The 11,669-nt window shown below is 36.6% G+C and overlaps 1 protein-coding gene across 1 annotated transcript; it reads left to right on the forward strand.

The window, feature by feature from the left end:
• Positions 1-989: 989 nt before the first annotated feature.
• Positions 990-11,121, forward strand: LOC119824221 (olfactory receptor 5K1). Its single transcript, XM_042055804.1, has 3 exons — positions 990-1,893; positions 9,298-9,357; positions 11,057-11,121. The coding sequence occupies exons 1-3, from the start codon at positions 990-992 to the stop codon at positions 11,119-11,121; spliced, it is 1,029 nt and encodes a 342-aa protein (XP_041911738.1).
• Positions 11,122-11,669: the final 548 nt, after the last annotated feature.

An 11,669-nucleotide genomic window follows, 5' to 3' on the forward strand; every position in this document is an offset into this window, starting at 1 on the left:
AAGTGCTTTATTTTTAGTGTACATGCCAATAACATTAGAAATGGGGGGGGGGGAAATCATAAAAGAAAAAATTACTAAGAACATACACATAAATATGCTTTGTGATAGACTACACATAACATATAAATTACCATTTTAGGCTATCCAACTGTGTAGTTCAACAGCATTAGGTAAATTAATTTGCACAACTGTCACAAATACTCATCTGCAGAATTACTCCATCTTCCCAAAGAAAATGGATGTTCATTAAACAAGGTTGTTCCCAGTTCCCTCAACAATCACATTTATAGTCTCTTTCTCTGGATTTGTCTAATGTAGGTACCTCACTTAAGTGAAAATACAGAATCTATCCATTTTGTCTGCCTTCCTTTATTTAGTATTAAAATTGACCTATGTTGTAACATGTCTAATCCTTTATAAGAATAGCTAATATACACATTATATCCATTATCTGCCCATGCATCTGGTTTCTTGACACCTTTTGGATATTGCTGCAATCAATACTGTAGCAAGAATAGTTTTCTGAACATTATCCTTGGTTGAAACAAATACAGTCACTGAATTTGTTTGGGAAAATATAAGCTATATTATAAAATTATAAAGCAATTTTCACAAAAAGTGTTTTGTTCTATTTATAAATAACCAAAATACAACTTATGTATATCCAATATGAAGTTTTCCTTGAAAATGCAATAGACTAGTGTTTAATAAATGGGTTTGAAAGGAAAAATTTAGGGAGAGAATGTTGCTTAGTAGTGAAGCCACTTGCATAGCATGTACAATGCACTGGGTTCAATCTCCAGCCCAAAAAAGAAAGAATAATTATACTAATATTTGGACATGTTACTATACTCAAGCCCAGATGACTTGCAAAGGTGTTATTCAGTATGTATCTTCTCCTTTAAAACAAAGAGAGTTTAATTGTGTTTGGGGCACACAGGAAACTAGCACTTTATTTCTCAACTTTTTCTTTTTTCAGAGAATCAGGAATGGTTGAAGAAAATCACACCATGAAACATGAGTTTATCCTCACAGGATTTACAGACTATCCAGAAATGAAGGCCCTTCTGTTTGTGGTATTCTTTGTCATCTACCTAATCACCATGGTAGGGAATATGGGTCTGATGATTCTGATTTCCAAAGAACGTTCTCTTCACACACCAATGTACATCTTTCTGGGCAACCTGGCTTTCGTGGATTCTTGCTGTGCCTGTGCTATTACTCCTAAAATGTTGGGGAACTTTTTTTCTCGGGACAGAATAATCTCTCTGTATGAATGCATGTCACAGTTTTATTTTCTTTGCACTGTTGAAACTGCAGACTGCTTCCTTCTGGCAGCAATGGCCTATGACCGCTATGTGGCCATATGCAACCCTCTGCAGTACCACACCATGATGTCCAAGAAGCTCTGCCTTCAGATGACCACAGGGGCTTTCATAGCTGGAAACCTGCATTCCTTGATTCATGTGGGGCTACTATTTAGACTGGCATTCTGTGGGTCTAATCACATCAACCACTTTTATTGTGACATTCTTCCTTTGTACAGACTCTCCTGTGTTGATCCCTATGTCAACGAGCTTGTGCTGTTTGTCTTCTCAGGCTCAATTCAAGTTTTCACAATAGGCAGTGTCCTCATATCTTACCTTTACATTGTTTTTACAATTTTCCAAATGAAATCCAAAGAGGGGAGGATCAAAGCCCTCTCCACCTGTGCGTCTCACTTTCTGTCTGTTTCGTTATTCTATGGATCTCTTTTTTTCATGTACATTAGGCCAAATTTGCTAGAAGAAGGAGATAAAGATATACCAGCTGCTATTTTGTTTACAATAGTAGTTCCCTTACTAAATCCTTTTATTTATAGCTTGAGAAATAAAGAAGTAAAGAACGTCTTGAAAAAAATTCTGATGAAAAAAATAATCTCAAGAAATTTTAAGCAAGCATCTGTTATAGCTTAAAGACTTGATTCAGCAGAAACTTCCCCTGAAATTACAGAAGAGAAATGCTTATAAACTATATACAGAATGGTAAAGTATCATAATGATTTCAAATTAAGCAGCAGGGTGCCAGGTGGAAATAGAGTTAAAGGTTAAATTTGGGTGGATCTTCGTAGGTATTAGGAGGAAAATGAAAAGTAAACTTTGAAATTCAAATAGTCTGCTGCAAGGCTTACGGCCTTTGTCAATGTTGGGGATGGTTACCATCCAAAAGACAAGGAGACTTAGGGCTAAAATATAAGTTACCATCATAAAAACATTTATAGTCAACTTGCTTCAATAGCCTAGAGCATGAACAAGTAGGTAAGCTAAGAGACATGTGGACCTGTGAAATGTCACCAAATCCAAGCATTTCAATCCAAGAGCAACAAAACTGTGCTGGGCGAACATTGAGGAACTGTTCTGACAGTGTTTGAGAATAATATCTGTTGAAGATGGAATTAGTGAAGAAATTGATGCACTCCACAGAAATAAATATTAAATTTGTATATCAGATTTGTCATCAAAATACATGACTAATTCAGAATGTTGATTTTTAAGAAAGGCTAGTTTTAAAATGTTTTTACTCCAATGTATATATACACAGTTTCAATAAAACAAAGTTCTACACAATTAAACCTCATGCACAATTTTAGAAGCTTTGTTGTCAAGTAGTTAGGCTAAATTTTTCTATAACCCTTCATGCGAGATGAGGAAGGGTTCTAAAATTGGGAATGGTACTTTGTGTATATTTTATTCAAACAGAAGAAAGTATTGGGTGGTGAAACATCTAAAATCTTTTTTATTAAAAATAGAAAACTGTAGAGTAGACGTGGAATGCAATTACCCTAATGTACCACCCACATAACAATAACTCTCCAACTATTTACAACATGTATTCGTTGATATCTTGCCATGTGGAATATGTGATTAAACCCATCAGTCACTCTTGTTAAAAGAACAATTGTCACTAATTTTGTTACTAACACTCTACCAAAGATGACACATATCAAGTTAACACAAAATTCTTCCTTCCACCGGCTCTCTTGATGCTCTGAGGTCACAGCTAATTTCCCAGAAGCAATCCTCAGGGTACCGCAGTCACTGCCTCAGACTACCCAGTCACCAGAGACTGACTTCACACCAAAAATAAACATGTTGAGCCTATTGAGAAAATATAGTCAGAAAACATATTTTAAAATATTAGTAATAGCCGGGCGGTGGTGGCGCATGCCTTTAATCCCAGCACTCGGGAGGCAGAGGCAGGCGGATCTCTGAGTTCAAGGCCAGCCTGGTCTACAAGAGCTAGTTCCAGGTCAGGCTCTAGAAACTACAGGGAAACCCTGTCTCGAAAAACCAAAAAAAAAAATAAAATAAAATATTAGTAATATCCTAAACTCATGAAGAGAAAATAAAATCACCTCATCTCTCTTTGAAAGCTCTAAGAAAACATAATAATGTAGTTCATTACAATGATACTCAGATATCTCAGGATTCATCCAAACCCTGTTCCATGCAATGTGTACTACTTATTTTCATAATTATAGCAAAGCTACAGCAATCAAAGTAAAATACTGCTGGAATAAAAATAGACACATGCCAAAAGTAAAATAAACAGTGTCCATAAATAAACCCATGCACTAGTGAGTAATTTATGTTGAATAAAGGTGCCAAGAACATGCAGTAAGGAAACACTAGTCTTTCAGCAAATGGTATTAGAACTGCTGAATATCCACATGAATTCAATTTAAATTGGATCATCATCTCATACCATGTACAAAAAGTAAATACAAATGAACCTGGCGAAAACAAAAAGAGAAAACACCATGGCATTAAGGCAATGATTTTCATATGACACCAAAAGCATAGACATTAAAGGGATGGATAAAGATTAGAATTGCATTAAATGAAAAGGTTTATGAAAATAAAATTCTAGTTAACAACATGAAGAGGAATACATAGTGAGAAAGGGAATGCCTGATGGCCAGCCTGGCCATGGATCTGAATAAATACAGCTTGAAGGGAAGCCTGCAAGTGTCCAGTAGATGGATGCACAATGCTTTGCTTCATCGGACATCACTGGGGTAGTGAGAAGAAGACAGGTGGGACTTAAGATGTAGCACCTGTGAGAATGGCTATTATCAAAAGAAAAAGAAGGCAGACAGGAGAGACTGTAGGGGAAAGAGCACTTTGTATTGACAAGAATATAAATTAATACGGCCATTGAAGAAAGTGTGGAGGACCCCAAAAAGTAAAAATAGAGGAACCGGTTTCCTGGGAACTCAAAGGTTACTCCAGCCAGGAAAGCAGGTGAACTACTTGCAGATCTTCACTGCTCCCTTCTCTCTTCCAAATCCAAATCCCTAGTCTTATCCCCAACCCTGTAGCACACCACCTGCTGGAGCCTCCTTTAGCCCCTCCCATCTCCAATGGATTATGGGGATCTTCCCCTCCTAACCATTCCCCATTGCTTTATCCAGGGCCCCAACTCCTGCGGAGATTTCCTGGGAACTCACAGGCCATTTTGACTAGGGAAGTTGGTAGGCTAACCACACTTCCCCTCTCCCTCAGCTCCTCCAAATCCAATCCCCCAGTCTCATCCACATCTCTGCAGCAGATCTCCACCTGCTGCCCCATCTCCAGTGGGTCACAAGTAACTTCCCTCCTCTCATTCATTGCTTTATCCCAGTCCCCAGCTCCAGCAGACATTCCCTGGGAACTACCAGCAAAGCCTGCCTGATGTGGGATGTATATGTGTTGCTTTTATTGACTAATGAATCAAGCTGCTTTGGCCTATGGCATGGCAGAATATAGCCAGGCTGGAAGAGAAATAGAAAGTAGGTGGAGTCAAGAATACACCATATAGCTGCCAAAGGGGAAAGATTCCGGAAACCCTTTTTGGTAGGCCACAGCCTGGTGGCAATACACAGATTAATAGAAATGGTTTAATTTAAGATGTAAGAGCTAGCTAGGAATAAGCCTAAGCTATTGGCTAAACCGTGATGTAATTAATACAGTCTCTGTGTGGTTATTCAGGTCTGGTTGGTCAGGAAATGAATAAACAGTCTCCACCTATATCTGCCAAAGAAGCAGTAGGCCAGCAAAGTAGGTGGGTGAGCTTCGTATCTTTACTCTCCCTCCTCTCCTCCACATACAATCCCCATAGTCATTTCCAGCTCTAGAGCAGAGCACTTGTTGTGGCCTCTCACTCTCTGCCCTCATTCCGTGGTGGGCTAAGCAGATCCTAATAGAACACCCTTCTTTCCTCCCCACAGTGGCCCTATCAGTCCTGACTGAGATACCTCAGTCAAAGAAAATGTTAAATCTTAAAAAATCCTGGCACAAAACATCCAAGTGGCAATACACAACCACCACACTCTAAGAACCAGAGAAAACAAACAAAATCATAGAACAAAACACCCATTCATGAAGACAAGACTGTATATCATAACCTAGGATTAGAATATTCCAAAACCCAGATGCCTATATAAATTGTAACCAGGTCAATGTATCTCCACTAGAACCCAGCAACCCTACTACAGCATGTCCTGTGTATTGAAATAGAGGTGAGGCATAAGAAAAATACCTTAAAGTAAACTTTATGAATATGACAGAAGTTCTTAAATAAGAAATTAATAAATCTCTTTTTAAAATCTATGAAAACACAAACAGTAAAAGGAAATGAAAAGTGTTCAAGAATTAAAAGCAGAAATAGAATCAATAGAGAAAATCAAAACTGAGAGAAATGTCAAAATGAAATATTTAGGAACTCAAACATCAGAAGCAACACCAACACAGTACAAGACAAGGAACAGAGAATCTCGGGCATTGATGAAACAATACAAGAAATAAATACCTCAGTCAAAGAAAATGTTAAATCTAAAAATCTAACCTAAAAAAGGAGATTCCTCTCAAGATACAAGAAGCATACAGATCACCAAATAGATTGGCCCAGAAAAGAAAGTCCCCTAAGCACATAATAATCAAAATACTATACATACAAAACAAAGAAAGAAAATTAAAAGCTACAAGTGGAAAGGACAAGGAACAAACAAGGGCAGACCTATTCAAATAATATCAGACTTCTCAAATGAGACTTTAAAAAGCCAGAAGGGCCTGGACAGATGTTCTACAGGCACTAAGAAAACACAGAGCCAGGCATTGGTGGTGCATGCCTTTAATTCCAGTACTCAGGAGGCAGAGGTAGTTGGATCTCTGCGAGTTAAGGGCCAGCCTGGTCTACAAGATCTAGTTCCAGGACAGGCATCAAAACTACAGAGAAACCCTGTCTCTAAAAAGAAAGAAAGAAAAGAAAACACAGATATCCACTGTACTGGCTGATTTTGTGTGTCAATTTGACATAAGCTAGAGTCATCAGAGAGGAAAGAGCCTCACTTAAGGAAATGTCTCCATGAGATCCAGCTGTAAGGCATTTTCTCCATTGGTGATCAATAAGGGTGAACCCAGTCAAGGGTGGGTGGTACCATCTCTGGGCTGGTAATTCTAGCTTCTATAACAAAGCAGACTGAGCAAGCCAAGGAAGCAAGCCATTACGCAGCATCCTCCATGACTATCTCCATCAGTTCCTTCCTCAAGGATCCTGCCCTATTTGATTACTTGCCCCAACTTCCTTCAGTGATGAACAGCAATGTGGAAGCGTAAGCCAATTAAACCCTTTCTTTCTCACCTTGCTTTTTGCTTATGGTATTTCATCACAGCAATAGAAACCCTAACTAAGATTCTTACCCATGGTATAGACTAGTATTTCCAGCAAAAATTTTGATAACAATAGATGTAAAAATAGATATTACATGACAAAACCAAAATTAATCAATATCTATCTAAATATCTAACCTTACAGAAAGCACTAGAAGGAAAATTCCAACCTAAAGAGGTTAACCATACCTAAGAAAACACAGGAATAAATAATGTCAGACCAGCAAACCAAAAAAGGAGAAACACACACAAAAACAAAATAACAGGAATCAACAAACACAGCTCCTCATTGAAATCTTTCAACACCAATGGTCTTATCTATAACAAAAAGATGTAGACTAACAGAATAATTGCAGAAACAGGATCTATGTTTCTGCTGCATCCAATAAACACACCTTAACACTAAGAATATACATCACTTCAGGGTAAAAGGATGGAAAAGATATTTCTAGCAAATGGACCTAAGAAGCAATCTGCTGTAGCAATTTTAATATGAGACAAAATAGACTTCAAACCAAAACTAATCAGAAGAGAAAGGGAAAAACATACATACTCATCAAAGGAAAAGTTCAAGAGGAAATAGCAACTCTTAACATCTATGCACAAAAAACAGGGCTACACAAGTTTGTCAAAGAAACTACTACACCTTAAATTACACACTGATAATGGGAGACTTCCATTCCCCATTCTCAGCAATATACAGGTCATTCAACAAAAGCTAAATAAATAATTGCTGGAGCTAAAGGAATCATAAACCAAATGAACCTAACACATATTTACAGAACAAAAAAGAATATACCTTCTTAGCATTTCACGTACCTTCCCCCAAAATTGACCATGTCCTTGGACACAAAGTCTCAACAAATACAAGAAAACTGAAATAATACCTACTACATCCTATCTGACCACCACAACCAACGCTCCATATTAACAACAACAGGAAGTCTATAAATACATGGAAAATAACAATTCACTATTGAATGAAAAAATGAGTCAAGGCAGAAATTAAGAAAGAAATTAGAGATTTTCTAGAACTGAATGAAAATGAATATACAACATAACCTGTGGCGACAATAAAGGTGGTTCTAAGAGACAAGTTCATAGCACTGAGTGCCTACATTTTTAAAAATGGAGATATTACATGCTAGCAACTTAAACAGAACATTTGAAAGCTCTAGAACAAAAATAAGAAATCACACCCAAAAGTCAGTAAACAACAGGAAATGAAATAATCAGTTTTGGTGTTGAGATCAATAAAATACATACACACAATAATCAATGAAACAAAGTCTTTGAGAAAATCAGTGATATTGAAAAATACCTAATACAATTTAACTAAAAGGGAGAAAAAGATTATCCACATTAAGAAAATTAGACATGAAAGGGGGCATAACAAATACTGCAGATATCCAGAGAATCATAAGAATATACTTCAAAAGAAACTAGTATTTCACCAAGTTGGAAAATCTAAAAGAAATTAATAATTTTTTCATTGTATATTACTTACAAGAGTTAAATCAAGAACAGATAAGCAATTTAAGCAGACATATAATCTCTAGTGAAACAGAAGCAGTAATTAAAAGTCTACCTGGTGAGGGGGCAGATGGTTTTAGCACAGAATTTCATCAGACATTGAAGAATAACTAATATGAATATGTATCAAATTATTCCATAAAATAGAAACAGAAAAAAATTGCCAATTCATTTTATGAAGCCACAGTTACCCTGATACCCAAACCACATAAAGATCCAACAAAAAAAGACAATTACAGTCCAGTTTTCCTTATGAACACAGATGCAAAAATTCTCAATAAACTATTTGCAAATTGAATCCAAGAATACACCAAAAAGATTATCCACCATGACTGAGCAGCTTTCATCCCAGAGATGTAGGGACGCTTCACTATACATAAATCAATAAATTTAATCCACCATATTAACAACCTGAAAGACATAATCATCTCATTAGATTCAGAAAAGGACTTTGACAAAATCCAATACTGCTTTATTATAAAAGCTCTGGAGAGATTTGGGATACAAGGGTCATACCTCAACATAATAATGGCAGTTTACAAAAGCATATAGTCAACATCAACTTAATGAAAAGAAACTCAAAGCAATTCCACTAAATTTGGGAATAAGACAAAGTTGTCCACTCTTTCCTTTCCTATTCAATATAGATAGCACTTAAGTCTTATCTGGAGCAATTAAACAATAGAAGAAGAACAAGGCTACACAAATTGGAAAGAAAGGAATCAAAGTATCTTTATTTGCAAATACAATAGTATACATAAGTGACCCTAAAATTCCATCTGGAAACCCCTACAGCTGATAAACACTTTAAACATAGTAGCCGACACAAAATTAACATACAAAAATTAGTCCCCCCCATACAAAAGATAAATGGACTGAGAAAAAATTATAGAAATGCACTTTTACATCAAATATATTATAGCATCAAATAATATAAAATATATTGGGGTATCTATAACCAAGCAAGTCCTGTATGATAAGAACATTGAAGAAAAATGAAGATGTCAAATGATGAAAAAAATCTCCATGTTCATAGATCAGTAGAATCAATATACCAACAAACAACCATCCTACCAAAAGCAATGTACAGATTCATGCAATCTTCATCAAAATTCCAATACAGTTCTCTTCACAGGTCTTGAAAGGAAAATTTTCAGCTTCATATGGAAACACACAAAAGCAGAATAACTAAAACAATCCTGAATATTAAAACCTGCTTGCAGTATCACCAGCCCCAATTTCAAGTTGTACTACAGAGCTATAGTAATAAAAGCCGCGTGGTACTGGCACAAAAACAGACACATTGATCAGTAGAATCTAATCAAAGACCCAGACAAAAATTCACACGGCTCTGGATGCCTGAATTTTGATTGGGAAGGTAGAATTACATAATGAAAAACAGAAAGCATCTTTAACAAATGGTACTGGTCAAGCTGGGTGTCAGCAAGTAGAAGAATTGTTAGCACAGGCACTAAGATCAACAAATAATAAATGGGACCTCATGAAATTGAAAAGCTTCTCTATGGCAAAGGACACTGTCATTCCAGCATACAGCAACCTAGAGAATGGAAAAAATATTTTTACCAATTACACATCTGATAGAAAGATAATATTCGAAATAAACAAAGAATTCAAAAAATTATATATCAAGAAAGTAAATAACCCAATTTTTAACACAGAGAATTCTCAAAAAAGAAATACAAATGCTGAGAAACACTTAAAGAAATGTTAAGCATCGTTAGTCATCAGGGAAATGCAAATCAAAAATACTTTGAAATTTCATCTTACACCCATCAGAATGGCCTAAGATCAATAAAACAAATGACGGTTGATGCTGGCAAGGATACTGATTGGCCAGTAGCCAGGTAGGAAGTATTAGCGGGGAAACCAGGCAGGAAGCAGAGGTGGGGTGACAAGAACAGGGGAATTCTGCGAAGAGGAAAGGTCAATCTGCAGTCTTCACCCAAACAGAGAGGAAACAAAATGTGACTGCCTCACCAAAGAAAGGTACCAAGCCACATGGCTAACACAGACAAGAATTATGGGCTAATATAAAAAGTAAGAATTAGTTAATAAGAAGGCTGAGCTAATAGGCCAACCAGTTTATGATTAATATAGACCTCTGTGTGTTTCTTTGGGACTGAATGGCTTCAGGACTGGGCAGGACAGAAACTTCTGTCAACAAAGAAGAGGTTTGCCTGTATCTTTCCCAAGTACTTGTCCCTAGTCCCTGAAATTTAGAATTCTAAGCAAGGAGTGCTCCTATAAATTTTCTGAAGATTTCTTGGCAGCAAGTTCAGCTGGACTTGTCTGTGCAGCTTCCTGAGGGATGAGACAGAGGATGCTATTTAGGGACATGATGAATCTGGTGGCTGTTGAACTGTGGGTAGGGCTTATCCAAAATAATGTTTTTCCCCTTTCCGTCACTATCAAACCTAAAGTTTTGTAATGTGACTAGAACTCGGTGATTGTAATGTGACATCAAAAATGAAGGCAAATACTTAGCTAAACCAGGAGCCAAGATATGGTAATGGTTCCAGCAGTTGCAATAACCATAACCAGGGCAAAGATTCCAGTTACTGCAAGCAAGCAAAATTTAGCAGGAGAGGCAAACCAGAGAAGTAACAGGGAAAGTGCACGTTACAACAGAATTGTAGGCTCACCCAAGTACAGTGCCAGCAGGGCCTAGCTGCAAAAAAGGAAATCTGATTTAGATAATGCTCACGTGTGAAGGCAAAAAAAAAAAAAAAAAAAAAGGAACTTGAAAGTATTGTCTGAAATATTTCTTCAATAAAAACTTTTAGGATTCTCTAATTTTTAAGTGTATGTGTCAGTGCATGTCACATATGTGCACATGCCTGCAGAGGCAGAAGAAGGTCCTAGGTCCCCTGGAGCGTGAGTCACAGGCAGTTTTGAGTTGTCTGACATGGGTGCTGGAAACTAACTCCTGCCCTTTGGAAAAGTTGCACTCACAGCTGAGCCACTTGTCCACCACCAACAAGAAGGTTGTTATGTAAGACGTAATATGTTATTGATTACTAAGTCTAATGGTCTGATCATCATGCTGAATAAATATGTTTTAAAAAATAAAATCATTGCAAGTGAATGAAGGGTTGGGAAGACACAATCTTTACTGAAAGTGTAGTTTGATATTTTTCATTTAATCCATATAAAATTATCTTCTAGAACTGTGTGTATGTTTTTTGGTAAAAACAAAACACATTTAAAAACATTGTTGACATTCTTAATCTGTCATATATGTATATTATATACTTAAACATTTTGTTAATTTGCATTCCCAATGTTATGGAAGAAAAGCAGCATGTCTTAGGAAGGATACATGAATTTCAAATACTTGAAATTCCAAGCTTCTTTACAAAAATGCTGAAACTCCTTGAGGAAAAATGTACTATTTTAAGTGACGAGAGAAAAATATCACCATATGCA

This window comes from Arvicola amphibius, chromosome 10 (assembly GCF_903992535.2).
Source record: "Arvicola amphibius chromosome 10, mArvAmp1.2, whole genome shotgun sequence".
Lineage (NCBI taxonomy): Eukaryota > Metazoa > Chordata > Mammalia > Rodentia > Cricetidae > Arvicola > Arvicola amphibius.